The sequence below is a fragment of the Macrobrachium rosenbergii genome, chromosome 44 (genome assembly GCF_040412425.1).
Source record: "Macrobrachium rosenbergii isolate ZJJX-2024 chromosome 44, ASM4041242v1, whole genome shotgun sequence".
In the NCBI taxonomy this organism is placed as follows: Eukaryota; Metazoa; Arthropoda; class Malacostraca; order Decapoda; family Palaemonidae; genus Macrobrachium; species Macrobrachium rosenbergii.
In genome coordinates, this window is record NC_089784.1 from 38,250,586 (window position 1) to 38,277,643 (window position 27,058).

A 27,058-nucleotide genomic window follows, 5' to 3' on the forward strand; every position below is an offset into this window, starting at 1 on the left:
CTGTTTATAAATAATGTCCATAATTCCAAAGACCTAAAAACTCTACTCTTCTTAATGAAGGCTTGGAAAACTCTTGAGTTACAGGCATCTGAATTCGGAACATCGTATAAATACTTCCAATCTGCAATGCTGACTAAGAAAACAGGATATGCCTTACAAACGGTACCATAAAGAAATTTATATAAAATGAGTACTTAAAAAGGATGAAAAAGGAAAGTACGAACAGTAATACATTATTTAAAACTAATAAAATAATACAAGCAGGAACAGCTTGACTTCTTACTGGTCCAAAAATATATAAAAAAAAGTGTCAACATATGATTCCAAAGGCTGACTTTGTAATCATGGTAGTGAAATCTATTACAATTCATAAGGGATAAATATCTAAACGTCTTTAAAAATTGGTTAAAACAAAAAAGAAACTCCAAAAATTATTCACGTTAATCTTGAAAATCAACAAATTATACCTCAAGCTCGTCCATTTATCAAAATCCTTCATTAAGTTCAAAATATTCGAGGGTCCTTCATTCTTCTTCCCGTGGATATCCTGAGGGAGATGCATGAGATACCCCTAACACAGAGAATGTCAATATTTTTTTTTATATATGTAAGGAAATGGGAAGGTTTCTTCGTTTAGAATGGCATCCCATGAGTGACTGCTATTACAAGACCATTAAACATGTTCTTCTTATAACACTGTATGTACAATGTAGAAATTTTTTACCCAGTGGTTTGCGGTTTGGTTAACCTACCAAGTAATGACACTGGCCTTGTGCAGTTTATCTGATTTTAGTATTGGAAAGGACTTAGAACACTAGTACTCATCTTAACACTTTATGGGTGACAGATAATTCTACGCGTTCATTTTTCACCACAGTTTCTCATTCTTTTTTTTTAAAGGGACTAAGTTAAGCTTCCCTTTTGTTTAGAATACACCAAATCTGTCTTCACTTCAAGGGGATTTTCACGTGGAGATAATAGGTCCTTTTGTCTACATACAGCCGATTTCATGCATCGCCTAACAAAAATTAATAAGTTGTCCGAGTTTTGAGGGCTCTTCTTGTGATGGAAAGATTTAAAAATTTCTGATGGCAACTTGCTCACTTTCTTCATATGATGAAGTTGGTATCAATTCCTGGCATGCGATATATATGTATATAAAAAAGTTTCATATAATTAATATTTAATGTTCGTAGTATTTCTCCCCTTGATTCTTTTTAGCAAGAAGAAAATTCCCTTTTCGCTTTAAAATTCAAATGAAAATACGTAAACAGTCCCGCCCACAGCAAATAGCTGCGACATAAGTCTGAACATAACATGCACTTATCTAACATAATTCTAAATGTTCATTCGAATAAAGTGAAATAGTTTTCCTATACACGTCAATTACGAGTCAGAATATTCATTTGGAGATCACGCAGCCTTCCCTCGTTTTTATGTTAAGAGTGGAGCCTCTCTATGTTTATATATGCATAAGTAATTATGCATAAACAATCACACATGCACACCCCTGCCTATATAGCATCTGTAGGTGATTATGTATATGAATATACATATAGATATTTCTATGTAAATAGAAGAAACTCTATATGCATACATACATTCAACTATATACATACATTAATCTTTAAACAAGCACAAAATAATTCCATACACATACGTACCTACATACAATTATGAATATAGCATATATGTATACATATGAATTTCTACTCATGGACTTAATTAAATTTACTGGAAAGTACACAAACAAGACATATATACACATACTAATGGATTATTACTTACCATGAATGCACCAAACATTTAACACCTTCAGAGAAGGTTATGTTAGCAATCACTTATACGAGGTCTAAATTAACTTAACTTTTTTTTATCGAAATCAAGCAAAGCTCTATATCACAGCTGACTGCAAAAAAGGTGTAAATATTCTACCGTCAAATACAAAATCGTGGAAAACAGAGAAAATTACTCATAACTGACCCAGATTAAAATAGAAATATTTTAGAAGTTAGAAAAAGGAAACTTAAAGGAAATAAAAAAATCTGAAAATAATACAGCATGATTCATCAAATTTTACTGAAACGTTATTAGAATAATACGAAATACGAAAAGACCCAGGAAGGAAATAAGCAGTTAAATATATGAAAAAAAAAATCCCTAAAGAAGGAAATCGATAAAGTATTAAAACTGCCACATGTGATTAAATGCAAAAAGTGTTGACAGTTTGTATATGAACAAGACAACAAATACAAACGAGTGGTTGCCGTGAGAAGTGAAATACATTGGAGGTGTGTTGTAAATGTTATAGGATGGTTTTAACCACTTCCAATCACAAATCATTGCTCAGACACATCCGCAAAAGTTCACACTGACACTCGACATAAGTACATAGATATACAAATGAGTACACACACCAACATATACACAAACGTAAAATATCTACAGTACTCTTGGAAAATCAATATTACACACAAATTCTGAATTGCTAACATTTTGTTTTCAGTCTCTAAACTCAAATGTTTTTAACCAAATTTTCACTATATTTAGAGATTTAATAAAGGACAAAGTATCATAACTTCTATTAGTCAAGAATTATTATTATCAAAAACATATGCCAAATGCATATACATACAATTTTCCACAACAACAATTAATTAGAGAAATGAACTAATTACAGTTAATATCTTCGTTTAAATGCATGCAATTAGGAGATTTATAAAACTACCCAGACACGAAGCAAATGACAGCTATGAGCCATACATAAAAAATAAACAAACAGATGGATAAATAGATAAAAGAAGTCATCGTTGTACAGTAATTCTCTGACGCACGAGCCGTCATTAAAAGCTGCAAGTCCATTAAGCCATCGCATGTCTTTCGCTATGCCTGAAGCAGCTAAACATTAATTCTAATGGCTATAATGCCCAGGCTGAAGCGCTGGTTCCACTCATTAAATTTCAGACAGCTGTGAATCTACCTTTTTCAACTATAACTTTCTCTGCCTCCTTCTAGTTCTTCATTGGAGGGGTGGGTAGAGCTCTCGGCTAGCACGCTGTTGGCCCAGCGTTCGACTCTCCGACCGGCCAATGAAGAATTAGAGGAATTTATTTCTGGTGATAGAAATTCATTTCTCGTCATAATGTGGTTCGGATTCCACAATAAGCTGTACAGTAGGTCCCGTTGCTAGGTGACCAATTGTTTCTTAGCCACGTAAAATAAATCTAATCTACTTTTTTAGTCTTTTTTACACCCCACTTTAACTCAGTTGACTTCAAAATTCCCGGCTAAAAGTCCTAATCTCCTTTTCCGCAACATGTATGAAGTATGTGAACCTTGCATCTTCAATGCAACGTCAGCTACATAGGTTCTAAGTCTCCTATATGACCCGACTATAAGTTTTGTTTTGTTTACATCATTGCACACAAAATCCGCCGACACTGTATTCTTTTCAACCGTGTCACTCCCAGTGCAGAGCCTTTTACTGTAGCTTTTACCCACGTGCCTAAACTCTTCCCTTTTAGGTTATCGACACACATCACACTTTATCTTTCGTTCCACGTGTGGAGCGTAATGAGACCTTCGCCTCATATGCCACTAAGAGATGAAAAATAATGATCTAACTTTACACATGTTCCTGATTATTAATATCCTGGACCCATCATTCTTGATCTGTTCTTTACCTCTAATTCCTTAACTATGCTTATAAATGATCTTACTCTGTGTACACCCAAGTTATTCTTTCTTACTTGTATTTACTTTCACATCGCCACCTATTCCTTCCGCCCAACATCTACCCTCTGTGCCTTACTAAGCGTGGCAGGCAGACTGAAATACCAGCATTCCTCCTCATCACACTAAATAAGTTGCTGAAGATCTCATCTTTTTCTTTACTGTTACATCATCTCTCCGTTTCTTTGATAGCTGATTATTTCAGAACGTTTTTTGAACTGAAACAGAGTCGTTCCTCCTGTAAAAATGCTATGGAGAACCCACGAGGGTACAGTATTCTCATTTACTTGTGAAGATCAGCAATTTATTATTCAGTTTTTTACTCTTACTAAAGATGAAGTATTACTCCCCAACCTTCCCAATTCCCTTTCCTTTCTTAAGGAACCTAAAAGGCATACAATCATCAGCCCAGTCAACCCACAGTGAAAAGAAAGCAGAAGCAACAAAACGCTAATAGCTTCTCTCTCTTCAGATACCAAACAGGGTTTTCGAGCTAACAACTAAAATGACACATTTTTCTCGACATCTTGGTATTGAATTTATTCAAAATTCCTAAAATATTCTAAACAATACACATCAGCAGTAAAATTTCACGTAAATACATCCTGAAACCGTCGTAGTGGATAGTGCCGTAAGTGTACCTCTGACGGTGCACTGTAGGCATTACTTAAGGATCTTCGCAGCGTCCCTTCGGCCCCTAGCTGCAACCCATTTTATTCCTTTTATTGTACCTCCATTCATATTCTCTTTCTTCCATCTTACTTTTCCCCCTCCCCTAGCAATTGTTCCCTAGTGCAACTGAGAGATTTTCCTCCTGTTACAACTTTAAAAACTTTTTTTCTGTTTCCCTTTCAGCGCTGAATGACCTCATGGGTCCCAGTGCTTGGCTTTTGGCCTAAAACTTATATCCCTTTCCATACATCCTGAAACATTAAGACCACGGCACCTGCAGAGTCTAAAACCTATCCTTTCATCCTAAGAGGTTATTTCATTTCTGGCATGTCATATCCAAACACAAATCAAGCTCAAGTATCACAATAACCAAAATTCTTGACATTTGTATTTGACGGGAAAAAGATATCCTCAAATCCCATAGCTTTAGTTAGGATTATCTTGAAAAGTCAAATAGGAATTTTGGTTGCAGTAGCCGTCCAATACTGACGCCAGATTATGCTACTCTAATGGAGTATTAAAAAATGATTGAAGGTGCCATACTGGTTTAACCTCATGAATATTTCAGATCTGTGCGTAGAGTCCTTGAAACATTATTAAGATGTCAAAGGATCCATAGGCGGAAAAATGACGTGAATCCGCAACCACTCTAAATGATAACGTAGATTCTGCAGCGACGTTGGCTAAGATCCTTTGAAACAAGGAAAAATCATTTCACTTACTTCTGAAACTGAACTAGATTTAGCCTCCCAAAAGACCAGATCTGAACTTTCAAGAAACTGCAAGTCAATACTCCGATTCATCTTGGGATTTAGAAAATTATTGTTTAGATGTAACACTCCAAGATTCTCAAGAACACCCTCATTAAGTAAATACTCCGATTCTTCTTGGGATTTAGAAAATTATTGTTTATATATAATACTCCAAGATTCTCAAGAACACCCGCAATCAACCTCATCACAAAAGAAAGTTAAATATGCAAAATCCCAATCCAGTAGTTAGCTCAAGCTCTTGTACAGCAGTAAATATAGCCCATAATACCAGCAAAGCATTTAGATTTTGTTAGCGACACAATTCCATGATTGGTTCAAGACTTAAAACATATCCGCTTACTTGTGACTCAAGATAATAGAACAAAGGAGCATACATTATTCCGAGGGAGACTGGGAAGCTTATAGTGTGGAGAGGTTCAAAATAATTTCTGATCATTTTTTTAAATGTTTTAAGTCCTGGTACCACATGATACGCTCTTACAGTTTTAAAGAAGTACAATTAAGGTGAAACTTTAGTTTCAGGTTTTTAAAATATTTGAATTAATAACATTTCATGAATGGTTTAGGATAACAAAGCAAATACATCATCGGACATCCAATTATGGCATAGGAAGTCAAAGAGGCTTCACTTCACAGCACTGTCTACCAAAATTAGCCTAGAAACCTAGTCACTACTTGACGCACCTTACAACTTACAGGGTCTCAAAGCAACAAACAGACTTTCACAGCACACGTCCCTCTCTTTTGCTCTCCTTTCACTTTCAAAAAAAAAAAAATGGGATATCTAATCAACTAAATGGATAAGGCAGTAGGCCTTTATTGGCGCTGTTTAGTGTGTGTAACGTGAATTACACACGAGGATTTGTGTTTATTTTAGTATAACAACAACTACCAACATGCCTCATTGCACGTTCCCTCAAGTCGCAGATCTCTTCAACAACAAGAAGCCCAGAAAGACACTAGACCAACGGACTATCTCTTAAGTCATACTTGAGAGGCATCACAACTAACACTAGCAGGCTCAGTTTTAAAGGTTTAGTCTTTGTCTTTAGTTCAAAGCTTAGCTCTGGTTTGGAGAAGAGATGAGTGACTTGGAACAAGCAGACCTTACCGACTGCACCCACCACCACCCACCACCACCACTACCACCTTCATCATTGTTCACCCCATCAATCGAATTCGAGGAACCATCTTTCTTTAGCTTCTCGGCATACCTATAAATTCCGTCAATCAGAAAACACGAGTTAATCTTACGTACAGATCAGACAAGGTCATGGCAGAAAAGATATTTACGTGAACAACCTAAAAAGAGGAAAATGGGAGACCTTAAGAGAGGCAGTTTTTCCAAGTATGTTATAAGATATCAGAAACAAAGCTCCTTGATGAAAATCTCCTTAGAAATACTGAAGTTGCTCCTATCATACAACTCTTAAAAGCATAAGGAATTAAAGGGCAAGCACACTGGTTTATGAAAGAGTCAAATCAAATTGATTATATGCAAATATATGTAAGGAGACGGAGTCTAGAGAAAAAACAAGACTGAAATATATATTCTAACCTTAAATCGGAACTAAACATTCAAAAATGGGTCTGAGATGATCGTCTGCTGCAAATATTTGCGCACTTCATCTAAGGACTGACTGTGCTCATAGCAAGCCGAATTATGTAACCCTACTGATTTCTTGAGAGAACTGTGACATTAAATGTGCCCATCATGATGTATGGGACCTAGCATACTACACAGCCCATGCCCTATGCCCACGACACCTACAAACACAATTTATCTTTAAATATAATTGAAAGGAAAATAGATGTAGCCTAAAACGTGTTCAATACCACTAATGTCTGAGCTGTAATTTTCATCAGGCGGTGAGAGAGAACCTAAAAAACGTCCTGACTCCCGAAAAGTAACTGTCTCTCAAAAATGCTCATATCACAAGGTAGAAATTTTTAGGCTAGGTATGATTTCATATCTATTTCGATTATTAAGTGTGCACATATCACTATGTCCATTCTCTGTTAACAGATACAGTTGAATAATATGTTAAGAAAACGTTCTACATATACGTTTAAAGTATAAGGTCCGTAAATACAGATGAGGCTTACAATATAAGCCTTGTGAATACATGAATTGATTCTATGTGATTATATTAATCTTTTTTATAATTATTAAAATGTTCATGAAGATTAGATAGAGGTATATTAGGTTAGCCTCTGCTTGAAAGTTATATCACTGTTAAAGATACGATGGAGTTTAAAATATCACTGAAAAAGATCATTGTAATGCTGTGGGCTGTATAACATATCATAAAAGATGTATACTTTATAAAGGACTAAAGAAATATAGTTTGTTAATCTAACATAATTACTTGAATATAGTTTTAAATTACCTTGATTTGCGAACAGCGCCAATTTTAGCTGATGTCAAACTTGGAACCTAATAGTGCCAATAAATATGGAATGGATTCAGACTATTTACAATGTATTATCAGATGAACTTACATCTTCTTTGTAAAAAAAAAACCATGTTACTTGCTCAGTTTATTTATCTAGAATCATCTTCCTACGCTGTTCTGATTGATGGCACCTTCATGCGTTGTTTGTAGCAGACGTCAGGCAATTGCGTACAAAAACGCATATAAACTCAAAACTAACTTTATAAAATGTATACAAACGATGGATGTATTTTCTTAAGATATCACAATCCTCAGAATGTGTTTACCCTTTGCGTAAAAGAAGTTATTTTACTCAAAGAACAGATAAGTACATCACGTATATCAAAGTTCTTAGAACACTGCAAAAAGACTACTCCAGAAATGATCACTGACTTTCAAGTGTTGTATGCTAGATATGTACAAAATGCTCTGCTTGTCTCGTTACAGACATCATTATCATGAATAACTTTAGATAAATGTAATAATGAAGGAGAAAAATATTTATGACTTCAGAAAGAGTATCATGTAAAGATTAAAATTCCTACCTGAAAGTAAAATATTTTTCAAAATTAATTTCTTGACATTGTGTTCACCATTTATACTTTCACCTGAGAACTTCATGTGCAGCACTTACTTGGAATCTGGGACTACAGTTTCCAATACTCTAGATGAAAAAAATCATAAAAGAAGCAGACTTTCTGAGCTGTTTAAACCCACAATGCCTAAAAATTGCACAAGTACATAAGGGCCTTTTCCCAGTCATTTCAGGGATAGGACCATTCTGCAGTGCACTGTACTTCCAGATAAAACTGTGAATGATGGAAATTATTTATTTATATAATCACTACAATGTTGACATAGTTTCCCTCGAGAGTAGAATATATACAGGTAAGCAAAAAATCAAAATTTGAAGTCTCAGCTACCAGTACCTTTCAGATCAACTCACCCTCAGCTGGCACCACCAACAAGGATAAAATTCTATGAACTAAAAGACCCACATGACACACGAGGACTACGTTAAAAGATATATTTTTATTAGAAAGGTTCCTTGAAACAACTCACCCAGGATTCATGGTAATGAAAATATTACAGCTTGGATTAAGAGCGAGATCAACCCCTTCAAAGATGAATCTTTTTGCTCTGCGGCTGACAGCAGTCTGAATTGTGTGGATCTGTTGGCCCACAACTGACAGAACTTCCAACTCTATGCGATTAAACTCGTCAAAGCAGGCCCAGGCACCACTTTGCGCCAAGCCCTGTAGGAAAGTGAGTTTCGAGTCACATTTGAAGGTAAATGAATTCCACTGCATTAAATTAGGTAAATCTGTGATAGTAGTTTATTTTAGATACACTGTTATTAAGTAGGAAAAATATGTTTCAAGGCATGAACAGAGTAGCAATGATAAGTCTGTGAGCCAAAGTTTTGTCTTGTTTCAGCATTATAACTCATAAAATATGAATATTTTTGTGAGATTTTTAGTGATCTCAGCGAAAGGATCCCCATCCACACATACTAGCATCATCTGATTGTGTAATTTCTACTTACTTTGAAGAACTTGCCCATGGCTTTGTAATCTAAGCCATCAGAACAGTTGAATATAATACACTGCTTAGCCACTGCCTTGGCCAGGTCTTTGCAGGTTTCTGTCTTGCCAGTGCCAGCTGGACCCTCTGGAGCCCCTCCAAGATGCAGATTCAGGGCACCCATCAAAGTTCTAGATCAAACAATTCAGATTCATTGACAACTTTAATTCCGATTCATTCACAACATTAAACAAAATTTTGATGGTAGATTTGTTTACTTCAAATAAGTACCAAAAAAAGCTCTGCATCAAGAAAAATAAAACTGATAAATGCTTTCTGGGCAATATCAAATAATGAACATTAAACTGGTCACTCGACCTTATTTCTATTACACCGTGTCTTGAATTAAAAAAATGAATTAATGCACTTAGTATGATGAGTATTAGACCCTAAGACCTTAATATATTATCCCAGCTATATTTCAGCACTACATGTGCTTTGACTTACCTGAAGCATCGGTCAGTGAGGGGTGTAATCACCAGCCTCGAGGTGTTGCCTAGATATTCGTAGCCATACTGTAAACGTGTCATGATCATGTCTACTACAACCAGCTCATTGATCCAGTAATATCGGAGTTGGGACACCCAAGAAAAATCATTGGTGGAAGATGCATTCTTTTTAATGAGTTCCTCCACGACCTCTCGTCCTAAATCAGACAGTGCAAACTTTAGTCATACGGAGTAACTTGTGATACTAGTAAAAAACCGATATAATCTTTATACAGAAAATTACATGAAAAATAGTTTTTACAATATAATATATTTTACACAGAACATCTTTTCATAAGAGATCACTCAACAGCAATATCAAAATTTCTCATTTTGGTTTCCTTTAGAATTACAAAAAAAAAAAAAAAAAAAAAAAAAAAAAAAAATATATATATATATATATATATATATATATATATATATATATATATATATATATATATGTGTGTGTGTGTGTGTGTGTGTGTGTGTGTGTGTGTGTGTGTGTGGGTGTGGGTGTGTGGTAGTATGTGTACACTGCATATTTTTGCTCACCATGAACGTAAGTGACGATAAGGGCTCCAAGGGTAAGCCTTGTTCCATGTTCCAGGTGCCCTCTGACCATCGTTACGACTTCTTCTATGCGAGAGTTGCATACCTCAAGGTATTCCTAAAAAAAGAAGGATATGAATGAGAGAACTGCATTCTGAAGACTTGTATTAGCTGCGGGGAAAACTGATTGTTGTGAAGATAATGAGACACATTCAAGGCTTTAGGTTTCTAGCAGCCTTGAGCAACAACAAAAAACCAGAATATAAACAAAATAACATTTTAAAATTTCAGCAAATGTAAATGGGTAGTTCAAAAATCTTTCTTTTAGTACAACTTTCTACGTTACATGGGTTGTTGATTTTTTGTAACTGGACAATAGTGAACTAAGAAGAGAAAGTTATTTGTATAATTTTTCACAACTAAAAAAGTGATTGTTAATAAAACATATATTATTACCATTATAATTATCAGTATCAGCCCATAACACTGAAAAAACGAATGTTAACATCGATGATTAAGTTCAAACAGTAATTGCAGACTTCACTGGACATCATCGCAAACAATATGACATCACTTATCAAATCAACCTATCTTCCTGTCACACAAATTCTTCCTGTTAATTACCTTAAGTCCCTTGTTGAGAATGGCACTGGTCACTTCTGTCGTCCAGACGATCTGGGCTACTGTGAGGACCACCTGCGAAGGCCACTGGGTGATCCACAACTTATGGGGAGTGGAAGGGTGGTTCTCAACGGCCCTCACTGCCACGTCTTGGACGCTCTGAACCATCATCTCCTCCACTTCAACCAGCCAGCGCTCCACCAACCCCTGTACGGTATGAACAATAGAACCAAATTTGTATTGAAAAGAGTGCCTCCCACGACGTGTGTCACAAAGGGCCTCTGTGAAATGGCGCCACTCCTGTTTTATCTGCGCTTTATATTCCATAAATCTCAGCTGTGACCAGCCTCCCTCATTACAGTTCTCATCTAAGAAGGTCTGAGTCTTCCATGGCTCCTGGTGTCCACATGAGCCCAGCTGGCACTATCATACAATGTTCTTCATGGGTTGTGGAGAGGACGTATCTAGGCCAAATCCACCTTCCTTTCATCACCGACATATAGAACTTCCGTAACTTCCCTCAGGGTATCATTGATACCTCTATCCTGCCATTTTATTCCTAATATTCTTCATAAAGCTTTATTCTTAGAAGGTCAAAATCATAAAGATATAGTTTTATTGGCCTACCATCATTCACGCCCCTGTAGCAATACAAATCCCACTAGACATTGATTGATTGATTGATTATGAAATTTAGGTCATCAAGACCAAGAGCCGGAACCCATCAGGATTATTCAGCGCCGCAATGAAGACATACGTATGCTGTAATCTCAATTTGGTATGCAATATCAGTCTATTTGATTTCCAGATCGTACTGAGCCTGTCCATTGTTTAACTAACATCTTTTAGTCTTTCATCAAATCTCATTTCCAGTGAATCTATTTTGGATATCATTGTTCCTAGATATTTGAAAGATTCATAACCATTGACCTTTATTCCAATTAATGTTATTTAATATCTTTGTGCACACTCTTTCCTCGTTATCTCCGTTTTTACTTAGATTTATTTTGAATCCAATCCCCCTACACAATATAATGCACTCTATTAACCTTGAGGTGTTTTAGCCAGCAAAACACTGAGTCGCTTCATAATTCGTATGTTTTGTATCTTATTACGGCCCAGATGAGACTTATGTCTCGAAAATTTTGATAATAAACCTGCAGTATTACACTAACTAACTTCTCTCTCTCTCTCTCTATATATATATATATATATATATATATATATATATATATATATATATATATATATATATATATATATATATATATATATATATATAAATATATATATATATATATATATATATATATATATATATATATATATATAAATATAAAATTATCCATATATATATATATATATATTATATATTCCATATAAAGATTTATCCATATATTCATATATTCCATATATATATATATATATATATATATATATATATATATATATATATATATATATATATATATATATATATATATATATATATATATATATATATATATGTATGTATGTATTACCGTTTGAGAAGCATACCTAGCTTTTGCCGGGATGACTCTGTTGCTGAACTGAACAAGCTCTCCTTCGGCCGAGATCATGCCCTCGATTTCTTGTTGTGATGAGAAATGAAGCTTGCTGATGCCTTCGAAGCATTTCTTCAGGTGGGGCTGTACGCGCTGTGGGTCTTTCGTCTCGGAAAGAATCTCCAGCAATTCATCGTTCGACAGGAAGAAGAATCTGAAGCGTAGGGAGGAAAGAATTATATTGGAAACTTATATTGTTAAACTTATATGTATTGCATGCTTGTGTGTTGTTATATATATATATATATATATATTATCTTAATCAGTATATATATATATATGTATGTATATATATATATATATATATATATATATATATATATATATATATATATATATATATATATATATATATATATATACATACATATATATATATATATATATATATATATATATACACACACACAAGCATGCATGCATACATATACATGCATATAAATGTATGTGCATATGTTGAGTCTATAGGTTCCTGCGTAAGGACTGTTTGTTTGTTTCTAATGTCAAACAGACGTTATATAACCTAAATAGTTTAATATATTTCAAGGAAGCTTCCAGCTCACTTCCTGCAATGTACCATTAAAAAGAACGAAAATACATCTCAAAAGAAAGTTTTGAAGGATAAGGCCAAGTGATTCACGAATGATTTTCCACAAAGCAATCAGTCTATTACATGCACATTTCCAACTAACCTTGGGAAGAAAAGACGTTTCTTTTCAAGGTAATCATTGAGACCCTTCTGTATCTCTTCCAGTAGGTGATTACACTCGTGCAACCTGCAAAGAACATGGAATTTTCGTTCCTCCGGCTAAAGAACTTCTTTAAAACCTATTTATAGGTACAGACAGACGAGTTGAGGAACACAACAAGAGAGGTATAAAAGAAAATCACAGGAACAAAAGACAGCACTAATAATTTTTGTTCTAGATGGTGTAAATAGCAACATTCCAGTCATCACTAATGTAAGCGAACCCATTGTAGGGCATTTAGATTGTTACGAAGATATGGACCTTGATATCCAACAATAGCGTCATTTTGTTCTCGATACGTGGGTCAGTTCTGAAAGCATTTGAACCCCTAAAAACCACCTGGTGCCAAAAGTGCACATGTTCCAGACTAATCTATACCACCAATCGCAATTAATTCGAACATGCCACTGACCAGAACATAACACAGCAGAGAGAACACCTGCTGAAACTCCAAATAGTCCTCCTATAATACTTAAAGGGGTACTGTGGTTGAAGGCAGTGGTAACAGCGTGACAAGTAATAATTAGGACCTGCATGCTGACTGGTGAAGTTTGATACAACCTCAGAAGGAAGACTTATGGAACTCTTTCTTGCATGCATTAGACAAGCTGAAACCCGATTGCTTTATACTTCATTTCCAGGCATTGCATGATTCAGTCGATAATCGTCATGAACGACAATGCTTATGTTTATAATAAAATTATTTCTGAAATGTGCAAATCGCCATGAACAACAATGCTTATGTTTATAATCAAATTATTTCTGAAATGCGCAATGTTGAGTCAGGATAATTAATACGGAGACAGGAGTGCATCCTGTGTAGTAATTGTAGGAAAAATTTTTTTTCTTTTGGTTGGGGCAAGGGCACTGAATTTATGCGATAAAACGGAGTACTGTAACATAATTAAGGTTGATTTTACCAAGGTAATACAAGATAATGGCACACTGTTTAATACATATTGTATATCATTTACTAACTCTGTAATAAACAACACTTCGCAAAATGAGCAAAACAAACGATGCCAATGTTCTTATAAGGAGTGATGGACTAATACTCCCAACAGTAACAAAAGGGCTTTCAGCGAAAGTTCTCCTCGTATAATGATAGGTTTTGGTTTGTTTCTTAATAATAATAATAATAATACAAGACCTGGAGAGCATGTTGGGCTGCTCCGTTGCTACGAGAGCGTGGGGATCCTTGACGGCCGTACCCATAAGCTGCCTCCAGGTGGCGTCCACACGAGTAAACTTCCTCCCTTCGACGGGCATTTGTTTCATGATGTCCTCGGACGAGAAGATCGGCTCGAGATACAGCCATGTTACTTGGCACTGTGGGCAGTTTGGGATGTTTTTATTCTTTTCTTATTACATGATAATATCTTTCTCAATGTTCATATTTGTTGACCTATCTACAACCATTATTGCACATAATGTGGTTTTCTTATTTATTCATCTAAAATAGTAACTACTCACTAAATTCAATTTTTTCTTTGCGTATCTACTTGTATCTAATTGTTCAAGTCAATGTGTACAACAGATTAACATAATAGCTGATAATCGAAATTCCTTATTATACTCAAGTATTTCAGCATAAGTGAAAGACCATGCAACTTCGACTTTACTTTGGAAAAATAAATAAATAAATAAGTGAACTAAACAACTAAATTTCTCGTCCCAAGCCTGTTCTGGCAAACAACCTTGATCCAAGCATCTAAGATGTCCTGCATCGAAAGAAGTTTCTCCTCCCACGCCCTAATTTCGGCTTCGAAAGGCTTGACGTACGGTGATCCCCTCATCGTCTGCACCTTCTGTGTGTGTTCGTCTAGGAGGACCTGGATGTCATCCACTGCAGCCAAGATGGATGTGCCTGTTTCCCTGATTGCAATACACAAGTGTCAATTAAAGTGTAATAAAAAAAAAGTGGAGGCTTTATCATTGTGATTCTAAGTTTGTTATCCTTACTATCAGTGTTAAAAACACAAGCAGGGCCATTTTTAATGTATTTTTTTACTTAACAGGAACGAAAATTAAGTGTGTTAAACAGCTGCAATCTATATGAGGTTTCCTTGCAAGCGTTCTTGTTTCGTTAGTTAGTTCGATTTAAAAATATCTGCGAAAGAAAATAATTTTTATTTTCACTTAATTGCCAAAACTTCCTTGTAACCAATCATTCAAATACTGGTCTTCGTCTCATTGTACTATTTTTACAATAGATTTATAATCATGCATCGACAATAAAAACAATACTAAGAGCAACAAAAATTAGTACAAGGTTATTTATTGATTTTTATAAATACTATAATTAGCCTAAGTGCAATCCCAGGTGGAAGAGCAGATTGTCCCAAGCTAAGAGGCAGAAGCAAAGGTGAACTACATTTGAGAAATAGGAAACAAAGGTGAACCTTTACATTATGAAGTAAGATTGTCATGAGTCCGCCCTGCATTCTGCACCCGAGGAAGATTATAGCTAGCTGGGTTACAGCAGTACCGAAAATTTCAGAAAACTGAACATTGTCTGGGAAAATTTTAATACATAGTATAATGAGAAATATGAACATTTTGCTTACAAAGCATGCAGAATGAGCTAACGGAACGACAGTGATAAAGAATAAGAAAGTGGAACTCAGGTTGTTATTCAGCAATTTAGGAGGACTACAGCGGAAATCAGATTGAAAACATTTCCTCAGAAAACTAAAACATTCAAAAACCTCGAGTCTAGTCATAGGACTGATATGTTTCTCAATGGTAAATTTGCAATAAAAAATGACACTAGAATTTTAAGAGTTGCATGTAGTTAAAACAAAATAGTCAAGCAAAATCTCTGGGTGGCGGACTTCAGAATCCTAGACCATTCAACAATCATACTTTGAATTTCGCTAGGACTGAAGCTTATCCTACATAATTTGCAATGACATTTAGTTAAATCTCTGTTAATCTTTTAGCAGCCATAGGTCTCTACTCAGATTCGATCGATGTTAAGAGAACAGCAATTCTTACAGAAGCAGCAAGTTTATTTTCAGAACCAAAACTCACAACAGTGGGATACAAACACAACCATGAGGAACATCAGAAATTATAATCCTGTAGTCATATTATCCACCAGCAACTAATTGCGATCTATTATTTGAAAATACTAAGAAATGCTCTCCCCAACTCCCATCTACGTAGATTTGAAAACTAGGGCCTCATACTTGGTGCGGTAAAAATCACCACTAAAATCAAGACCAATCATACGAACTTCACGACCAGAACATAGGGATTTCTGTACGACACTGGAAATTGAGATAAGTACATCACAAGCACACAGGCCCATGCCAAGTCAGACTGTAAACTTTGGAACAGACGACTACTTTCAGCATAACCATTTAGATATTTTGCCAGTACTAAAAACCTTCAGATAATATGGGGGTTAAAGGAACAGGGTGGTTATCAGCGGGGCGTGAGCGACCAATCCCACATTTAACTATTAGAGTCAAATTACCAGTTCTACAAAATGTGCGAAAAAAGAACTTCATCAGGAGGAGAACCCAAGAGCTAAGTCATCATCAGCAATTACAAAAAGCAAAGGAAAACCAAGAACGCCCTCACCTCCAAGGTTTGAATTCGAAGAGAACATTGGCCCACTCGCCCTTCATCTTCTCCAAGGCTTTCTCGAGGCTGAACTCCTTAGAGGCAGCATGACTTATTTCCTCCAGTTTTCGCTGAACTGAAGGCAGGCCGGCCTCGATCATATCTGCTAGAGACGTCTCGGGCTGCAGGTTCAGTTCTGTGCCCAGATGTTCCCCAAGCTATGTAGACGTAATGCGCATGCAGGTTTTATTGATCAGTATTTTTATCATTCTATCATTATGAAAATATGCAAACATTAAAATGGAATAATGCGTACAGATCATACAACTTAGAAAGCAATCTTTCACGGAGGAGAATTTCCGTATGTGAGACAGACCAAATCAATGACAAATTTAAAATGATGATCATTTGCGAGTTATGGTACGATTCATTCCAATATATGCACACAAGTGTAGCCGTACCATGAAAATGTCTGTAACATACGACAAGTGATGATAAGTGCTGGCGCTGGAGTTTATTACCAGGAGACCTTTGCCGTTACACACAAAACTCAATGTACTATAAAACATTGCAGTTTATTATATCGAGACCAGCAAGCAGAATTACAAGAAGTTGGATTATAGTTCTCTCTAAAAAAAAATAAAAACAAGCAATGGTCGTTGTTTCTTCATTGGTTGGGAACTTTGTTGGTTTTAGTCTTTACTGAAGCATTTGTGGTCCTTGTTTACAAACATAATTTGTACTTGTATTTGATGTTTGTTGTTTTCAGTTTCTCTTAGCTCTTTCTTATTTATGAGCATTCTGTTCTTTGAGGGCTGGCTAGTTATGTTATTGGCGTTGTTCAATAATAACAACAATAATGTTTGATTGACAGAGGTTAGCCCGAGAGAAATTAGCGAGTGTCTAGTCCAAATACCCCCCGCCCCCAAAAGAGTGAAAATTAAGTATAACATTTCTGGGGGTCTGATTCTTTGGTTCTGGCTGCGAGAGGAGAGAAAAGGTGAACGTTGTTGGTGATAGATTACAAATGAAGGTGGCGGGGAAAGAGACGGAAAGAGGCAGCTTATTAATATTTATGAGAACTGAGGTGAATGGGAATATCGTCTGAAAGTATTCTGAAAGTGGGTTTAATTCTTGAAAATACTGTGTATGGCTCAAAAGCAAACGGTTCAGAATTATACTTGGAGGAAGATAAAAAAAAATGCTAAAATCGTATTAGATTACAAAATCATGAGAAAAGGTCGGAAACTTATTTTGACTTAAGTAATGATTAGTAAATGACTGGTATAAAACTGATCACTGCTTGGTTAAGGCAAAAGCGAAAATAGAGTAGAGAGAAGCTTCGATTAGAGAGGAAGAATTTAGAGGCTAAATTTGATAGGACAGTGTTAGCAACACAGGGGTGGGTGGCTGCAGATGAATAAGAGATGGACCTGTATGAAGAAACGGGGCAGAACACGTTAGTCAAAAGGTGCATTACTCGAAAGTGTTGTGAGGTAAGAGAAAATGGAAACGAGGAATGTGCTGAGTTGAAAATGTTGCAGAAGTGATAGAACAAGAGGGACTTTCATTATTCAGAAACATCAACAGGGCCGGCAAGAGAGTTTATAATAATAATAATAATAATAATAATAATAATAATAATAATAATAATAATAATAATAATAATAATAATAATAACAAATTATTTAACATATGGATCCAAACACCTGCTCTTTTTTACAAAAATTCTTTTCTGAGTCCAGTCCCGTGTCAGCCGGTGAAATTCCATTACAGCACGAATTTCTAGGTATAATATGCTAGATATACCAGAGAAAAAGAGCTTTCAGGAAAGCTGGGGTTACTACCCCCAGTCGAGCGTCTTCTAGGAAGACGTCGGTATAACGAAGGGTGAGTGAAATGCCACTACCACGGAAACATACTCGAAAGATCTCTCCTATCAAAACCCCGAACAGAGCGGTGAGCTGTTACAGCCCCTACACTCAACACCCGCCAGGACGGCGACACCAGCGCCACCTACCTCATTCCATTTTCTAGCACGTGATAACTATCTTTTGATTTTGTGTGCTCGTGCCTTTTTGTGGAATTTTCCCATCTTTCATCATGTCATCGAGCAGCTTTACTATCTCCAAGTTAAGTACTATGTTATAGTGGGGTTTTTCGTTCTTTATTTGGCTGTTTTGGTCTCATTTTATATATAATATTGAGATCTTATTATGACGCCACGGCGTCCCCCGCCAGCCATGTCGACCACGAGGCGACCCCATCAGTTTCCTTCTGTTGGAGTTGTCTCATTGTCGTTATAGTTAATAATATATATTTTGCCCCATGGTTCTCCTCCTGGCGGGTTTCCTGCGGTGGCACCCCCCCTTTTTTGGTAATTTACATAAATTGGCCTACCGGCCCTTTGAGGTGATGCCCCGTCCAGGTTCCCCCCCTCCAGGTTGGGTTCCCTTTTATTTTAGTCTGTATTAGGCTATTATTATTTTATTCTTGGCGATAGTGCTCTCAGTTCGTTTATATTTCATCTTTACCTCCTCGTGGTGGCGGCAGCCTTAGATCTAACCGTTGCCTCGGGGTAGGCTACGCACCCTATTGAGCACATTTTTATTTCATGTTTTTGTGTGATGGTTTTTTAGTGGAGTAGGTTATTGCTTCCATCCCCTTGCCCTCGGCGTGGAAGTCCATCAGGTTGAGGGAGTTTTAGTTGCTGTTTCCTCCGGGGTCGTTTTTTGGTGGGCAGAGTGAGCCCCTTAGTTCTCTTCCTTCCTTTAGGGGAATAGAGTTCTTTGGATGTGTCTCCTCTAGGCTATTCGCCTTCTTGCCCCCTCTTCTCGTTCCCGGTTGGTTCTCGGCACAAAATTTCTCTCCTTGTTTGTTCCTCCCCCCCTCCGTACTCCTGCCCTTTTCCTAGCCTATACTAGGTTAGGTCCCTATTAGGCTGTGCCTAGGCAGGAGTCGGGCATCGAGGCTTGGTCGCTCCCCTTTCCTAGTAGTAGGCCACCCTCCTATCACAGTTCCCATAGACCCAGTTCATTCTTGGAGTGGTGTAGTGCAGTTGAGCGGGTTATATGTTTCCCCGTCTCCTGTTTCAGTAGCCTACCATTCTCCCCCACTCCACCCACTCCCCACCACCCTTCCAGCTTTGCTCTACTCGTGCGGGGGACGCTAGATGGCGTTTTCTCCGAGTTCAGGGACTTCTCTATTTGGTAGAGGATTCGCTCCCTCCCATACAGTCCCTCGCATCGCTGTGTTGGGTTAGTGATTCTGTTCACTGTAGCTCAACGTGTTCAACACTTTATCCCAAGACTCTCCCGCCTGGCCGGGCTACTCGGCTGGGTTATTATTTTTGCTCCGGTTTATGTTAAAGATACGAGCATCTGGCCCACCTTGTTTCTCTGGCGGGGTAGTAGTGAAGAGGGATTTATTTATTTATATAAGGGGAGCGGATCCCTCCGGTCTCCGGAGAATTTCTATTTACCGTCATTAGTTTATGTTATTACATGATATATGTATTTAAATATAAATATTTTTGTTATCTTCGGAGTACTCTCCTTAGTTTTATACGTGAGTCCGGTTCTACGCCCGGGGGTTCCGCCGTTAAATTTACAGGCAACCCCTACGGCGAGTTCCTGTTGTCTCATTCCTTCCATCCCCCGGAGTATTCCGGGGTCTGGAAGTCTTGCCTGCCACTCTGTGTAATTTAGAGCTTATTGGCCTAGTTTATTAAAAGGTATTTCTTCTCCACCGGAGTATTCCGGCTGCAGTTGAAATTCCCGGCCTTGCCAGCCTTAGATTGCTTAGAGTGGTAGGTTCATGTTCGTTTTCCACTTACAGACTGTTCGCTGTGAGGAGCCGGGGTGTACTGCGTCACTGCAACAACCTTACGGTCACGTAGTGTGCCGGACCCACGCTGGTTGCGCGGTCCGGCTCGACGACCTGGTAGTCTGGCACCCCGATGGTTGTGAGGTTTGTTTCGCCTTGTGCGCAACCATCCAGGATGAGTCGGTAAGTGACAATCTTCCTCCGTTTTATGCTCCTCATTTTGAATTTTGTTTATGTGGTTTCCGGACTGTTTTTTCACCCTTAGCTAATTGTTGGCTTTCTTTCAGGCGGATGAGTCCTCTAAGAAGTCGGCCTTGGAATCTCTCCGGGCCTGGGTGGCTGGGTTTGGAAGGAATGTTCCGTCGGGGAAGCCCTACGTCCCTCGACGCCAAGTTGAGGACCTGCTCTACCCGCGCACGAGTGGCGGCCGCGAGTGCCAGAAGATCTTGCCACCCCATCATCCAGCAGATCCGGGATGCGACCCAGCCACCCCAAGTGGATATTCTTTACTCAGAAGTTTCAGAGGACGTCGCCGCTTGAACTTAGACCTCGAACCCATGGCTACTGAGCAGGACCAGGGGGTAAGTAGCGAGGTAGGTGAGGTTGTTGGGGCGGGCACCCTTTTTGATTCCCCAGCTTCTTCAATATCTTCCTTTTCAGGTTTTGGGAAGTCTTCCTCCTTGGGTGATAGGGCTCCATCAGCTATCCCCAAGTTGAAGTTGAAGACTTCATGGAAGGCGAAGGGCTATAAGTCCTCGTCCTCCAAGAAAGCATCGCCTTTCCCCCCGTCGAAGGCTAAGGTCTCAGCACCTGTAGCCTCCGGGAGCAAGTCTAGTTCCTCCGGCAAAGGCGCGAGTAAGAGGCAACAAGATCAAGCCCTCCTTGCCAACCTGCCTTTGACGCGGAGACCTTTGCGAAAGAAATGTTCCAAAGGTTCTCCGAGGACTTTAATGACAAATTTAATCAAATATCCGAAAAGTTTGCCACGTACGACAATAAGATTTCTGAGAAGTTTGCCTCTTATGACAACATGCTGGCGGGAATAGCCAACCCACCCCCAGCCGAACCCCAGTATGTCATTCCCGATACGGCGGAACTCCCGCCTTTCGATCTTGGCAACCCTTGGCGTTTCGCCCTCCGGGCCATCCAACACGATGGCAAACTGACCATTGAAGGTCTTGGCACGAGACGGTTGGAGGAGTTGGAGTTCTTCCCCGCCGATCTTTTGCCCCCGTATCCAGGTTTCGTAAGGTTGACAGAGGAAGCTTGGATACGTTCGGATAAGGTTCCCAGGGAGACTGTCATCATCCCCAGGGACCAAGCTCAGTCGTCTCTCCTGCGCACTCTGACGGAGTGGCAGGCAGACAACACAAAGTTGACTCCTTTCAAGGGCAGCTTTACTATGTTTGCCCTGGGAGACAACTTACCAACTCCCTGTTTGAACAAAGTCGCCCTGGCTACGGCCCGGGCGTGCTTTGATGGTAATCCGTTACCGCAGCTAAGGGAAACAGACCCCACTTCCCTGGTGTTCTCGGGAAGTGATGAGTTCTGGATGGATGCTCCGTCCACCTTCACGGTCGGGAAGTTGGACTTCCTCACAGTTTAGCGAGGAACTCCCCAAGCTGCCGGAATCTTTGCTAAAGGCGGAGTTTGATGCCCGGACTAAGCTTAGCCCGGTCCCTGAACTCCATCTGCCTCACAGAAGCCACTGCCGTCTCCCTGCGCGGACGAGCCCTTTTTCCAGGTCTTAGCTAAGTCCCTGTTAGCTGGCTTTCAGTCTGACCTGTTTGAATTCATCATGGCCAGACTGGAATGTAGGAAGTTCGTCTTATGCCGCGCTACTATCCGTCACGAGCCTAACAAGCTCGTAAAGAGCTCGATCTGGGGACCTAACCTCTTCCCAGAAGAAGAGGTTACGAACGTCATGACGGAGGCTACAAGGGCCAACCAGAGACTGCGCTCTCACTGGGGCATCCCCACCTACAAACGCAAAGACCCTGAATCTGGCGGCCCCCAGACGAGAGGAGGCAAACGTTTTAGGAGACATAAGAGGCCCCACCAGCAGACGGTAGTTCAAGCCGTCCCCAGTCTCGGCAGCGGCACAGCCCTCCACTTCAAAAAGCTCTCCCCAACAATATGTGCTGGTCCAACCAGCTCATTCCCTTGCTGCGCCCTCGTATGTTACTTCACCAGCTTACAACCCCACCTACGAGGGCCGGGGTTACTTTCACGGCCTTAACAGAATCGCAAGGGGGGGAAGAGGCAGGGCCCCTCACAGAGGGAAGGCGAACACCACCCCAAGGGGAAAACCTGGACGTGGTAGAGGAACAAACCCGCTCCCTCCCACTGAGAAAAACACAGGTAGGTGGTCGCCTCTATTGGTTCAGGGACCAATGGACCTTCAGCCCTTGGGCACACAGTATAGTGTCCAAAGGTCTGGGTTGGAGTTGGATCAAGGAACCTCCTCCTCCGAACAGGTTTTACCAGCCACCCTCATCAATCCTACGGGATTATGTGGCAGAATTGCTCAACAAACGAGCAATAAAGAAAGTAAGGCACCTAAAATTTCAAGGCAGGTTATTCACAGTTCCCAAAAAAGACTCAGATCAGCAAAGAGTGATCCTGGATCTGTCGCATCTAAATCTCTACATAAAATGCGACAAATTTCGCATGCTTACAATAGATCAGGTACGGACTCTACTTCCGCGTGGAGCCGTCACCACCTCCATCGATCTTTCAGACGCTTATTATCACGTCCCGTTGCGCTGAACTTCTCTCAGTTCCTCGGTTTCAGACTCGGGAATCAAGCCTACTCGTTCAAGGTCATGCCCTTCGGCCTAAACATTGCGCCCAGGGTATTCACCAAGCTGGCGGACATGGTAGTTCAACAACTCCGGTCCCGAGGGATATCCCTAGCAGCGTACCTGGACGATTGGATAATTTGGGCACCAACAGTTCTGGAGTGTCAGAAGGCTACGACCATAGTCATCAACTTCCTAGAATCGTTAGGGTTTTCAACTGAACAGACAAAAGTCCCGCCTGACTCCGAGTCCCGGTTTCAGTGGCTGGGCCTACAGTGGGATCTGTCTGCTCACACGTTATCCCTCCCACCTCCCAAGAGGAAGGAGATAGCATCTCTCACCAGAAAATTTCTCAAAAATCAATCGGCATCCCACCGATCCCAAGAAAGGGTCCTTGGGTCCCTTCAATTTGCCTCAGTGACAGACCTGCTCTTAAAAGCGAACCTCAAAGACATAAACAGAGTGTGGCGGAGTCGAGCCAATGTCAAGCTCAGAGACAAGGTCTCTCCATCCTCGAATCTTGAAAACAAGACTGCGGCCTTGGACCTCAGTCAAGGGCCTCTCCAAGTCAGTTCCGCTTCAGTTTCCCCCTCCGGCACTAGTTGTCCACACAGACGCTTCCCTAAGCGGCTGGGGGATATTCCCAAAACAAAAAGTACAGGGAACGTGGTCCACAATGTTTCAGCAGTTCCATATAAACACCCTGGAAGCTATGGCGGTCTTTCTAACTTTAAAGAAAATCACCCCCCAACCGGATTCATATCAGGTTGGTATTGACAGCGCAGTGGTAGTTCATTGCATCAACAGGGGCGGCTCCAAATCAGGTCGAGTAAACCAAGTAATGGTTGCTATCTTCTCCCTGGCGAACAAGCACGGCTGGCACCTGTCAGCCACCCACCTTGCGGGGTACGAACGTGGTGGCGGATTCCCTGTCCAGGACTACTCCGTTGGAGACGGAGGGTCCCTGGACACGGAATCTTTCAAATGGATTTGCCGCCAAGTTCCTAGTCTCCAAGTGGATCTGTTCGCGACAGAAAGCAACTTCAAGCTCCCCTGTTATGTGGCCCCCAACCTGGACCCTCAGGCGTATGCCACGGACGCAATGACAATAGATTGGAACAATTGGGAGAAAATTTATCTATTCCCTCCAATAAATTTACTGTTGAAAGTATTACACAAACTCAGGACATTCAAAGGTCAACTAGCCCTAGTAGCCCCTACTGGCCGAAGAGCAATTGGTTCCTCTTCTTCAGGAACTGGGACTGCGGGAGTCTTCGGATTCCCAAGCCCATACTGACCCAGACAGTACAAAACCAAGACTGTGTCAGCTTCCTCAAGAATTCAGAATGCCCTAGTTTTATGGACTTTATAAAATTGCAGCCCAAAAGGGGCAAACATTGACCCTGTCAACACTCTATTTCTTGAGTCAGATAAAAGAGATTCTACTCTTAGACAATATGATTCAGCAGTCAAAAGTTAGCCTCCTTCCTAAAAGTATCTGAAGCCAAGATCATGACGACTAATTTAGGAGTCTCTTTCTTTAGATCACTGTTTGAAAAAGGCCTTGCTCCAGCCACTATTACCACAGCCAAGTCAGCCCTGAAGAAAGTATTCCTATACGGCTTTAAAATCGACCTTACAGATTCCTATTTTTCATCCATCCCCAGAGCATGCGCTCGTCTGAGACCCGTATCGCGCCCACATTCCGTTACGTGGTTTCTCAATGACGTCCTTAAGTTAGCATCAGAGATAGATAACTTTCAATGCTCTTATCAGGATCTGTTAAGGAAGACCTTATTTCTGATTAGCTTGGCCTCAGGTGCTAGAATCTCAGAGCTGTCAGCTCTCACTAGAGGTGATAATTTTGTGAACTTCCTCCCTTCTGGAGAGGTCCTCCTTTCCCCTGATCCTAGATTCTTAGCCAAAACGAAGACCCACAAGACAGGTGGTCTCCTTGGAAGGTGGTGCCCCTTCCACAAGACCAGTCTTTATGTCCAGTTCATACACTTAAATCTTACCTTTTAAGAACTCCACAGAGTAAGTCGGGTCCTCTTTTTATCAGGGAGAAAGGTGGTACTCTATCACTGAATGGTATAAGACAACAAATTCTGTATTTTATTAAACAAGCCAACCCAGATTCAGTTCCTAAGGTTCATGATATTCGAGCAGTTGCTACCTCCATTAATTACTTTCATAATATGGATTTCTCAGAGTTGACTAAATACACGGGTTGGAAATCACCTCTAGTGTTTAAACGCCACTATTTAAAAATCGCTCAAGCCCTGAAATTTTCTACCATAGCTGTGGGAAGTGTCATCTCCCACCTTAACCAATCATATCCTTATCCTCCTTTCCCCCCCCCGCCCGCCTGCCTCATTTACTTCTCTGCTTGTCCTCCTGGTTGATCATGCCTCACTGCCTTGCTCCTCATATTGATGTAATTTGTCTCTGTTGACTGGAAACTGTAATCTGACATGTTGCAATTGTGTTTTCTTGTGGGTACTGGGCGGTTTTTATTTTGCTCCATGTGCCCCAGATATATGTATATACACTGTGTGTTTTGCTTTGCTGATTGGTTGATCTCTTACGTGTTTACCTTAAGTTTGCGTGTGTAGTTTTAAGATTATATGTGCCATTTGAAATTGTATACACCATTGTACCTATCCAATTTCGTGTAATATTGTACTTTTTGTGATGTTGAGTGGTTTTGGGAACCCTTCCCGTCGTGCCGGGGACCTCCCCTAATCTTTCTAGTCTTAAGTCTTTGATGTGCCTTAGGTTTAGTGTTTTTCTCACATGTAAGAGATTCCCTCATTAAAACTGCTTTCGTAATTTATGTTTTTTCTTCAGATTACCCAGTTTCCTCGTAGTTTGCAGCCTTGGCATGATTCTCTGTCATTATTTCACCGGCTGACACGGGACTGACTCAGAAAAGGGATTTTGACAAAGGAAAAATCTATTTCTGAGGAAGGTCCCGTGTCACCCGGTGACCCTCCCTGACTCACCTATGGCTCCCCTTTTTCTTGCACATGCCAAGTCTGGGGTTAGTGCTAGCATGGAATGAGGTAGGTGGCGCTGGTGTCGCCGTCCTGGCGGGTGTTGAGTGTAGGGGCTGTAACGGCTCACCGCTCTGTTCCGGGGGTTTTGATAGGGAGAGATCTTTCGAGTATGTTTCCGTGGTAGTGGTATTTCACTCACCCTTCGTTATACCGATGTCTTCCTAGAAGACGCTCGACTGGGGGTAGTAACCCCAGCTTTCCTGAAAGCTCTTTTTCTCTGGTATATCTAGCATATTATACCTAGAAATTCGTGCTGTAATGGAATTTCACCGGGTGACACGGGACCTTCCTCAGAAATAGATTTTTTCCTTTGTCAAAATCCCTTTTTTATTAATAATTTCCATTTTGCGATTTCCCAACCGAACCGGAACTCTTTAATCTTAATATTTCGAAACAAATATATAAAAATTCTGTCCTCATAAAAAAAATTTGTAACCAATAGTTCTTATAAATGTTTGAACATTTATAAAAACACCGTTTGTTGAAATACATTTATTCAGACCTGTTCAAAAATAAACAGTAAAATAAGAGGAACAAAAGGTTCGTTAAAAAGATATAAAAATATCTTTTAAACCGCAATGATTTTGTGATCCAAATATATTAAACTCTGAACATATTTGGAATAATAATAA

At 39.5% G+C, this 27,058-nt stretch overlaps 1 protein-coding gene across 1 annotated transcript in view; it reads right to left on the reverse strand.

Annotated features, from left to right (window-relative positions):
* Positions 1-27,058, reverse strand: part of LOC136829594 (dynein axonemal heavy chain 3-like) — a 162,758-nt gene that overhangs the window by 68,870 nt on the left and 66,830 nt on the right. Inside the window, exons 20-29 of the mRNA XM_067088440.1 lie at positions 16,760-16,959; positions 14,869-15,046; positions 14,322-14,500; positions 13,115-13,198; positions 12,360-12,576; positions 10,840-11,043; positions 10,219-10,333; positions 9,644-9,842; positions 9,159-9,327; positions 8,675-8,868 (exon numbers count right to left, since the gene is read on the reverse strand). Coding sequence (XP_066944541.1) covers positions 8,675-8,868; positions 9,159-9,327; positions 9,644-9,842; positions 10,219-10,333; positions 10,840-11,043; positions 12,360-12,576; positions 13,115-13,198; positions 14,322-14,500; positions 14,869-15,046; positions 16,760-16,959 — 1,739 coding nt within the window. The remainder of the gene's footprint in view (positions 1-8,674; positions 8,869-9,158; positions 9,328-9,643; positions 9,843-10,218; positions 10,334-10,839; positions 11,044-12,359; positions 12,577-13,114; positions 13,199-14,321; positions 14,501-14,868; positions 15,047-16,759; positions 16,960-27,058) is intronic.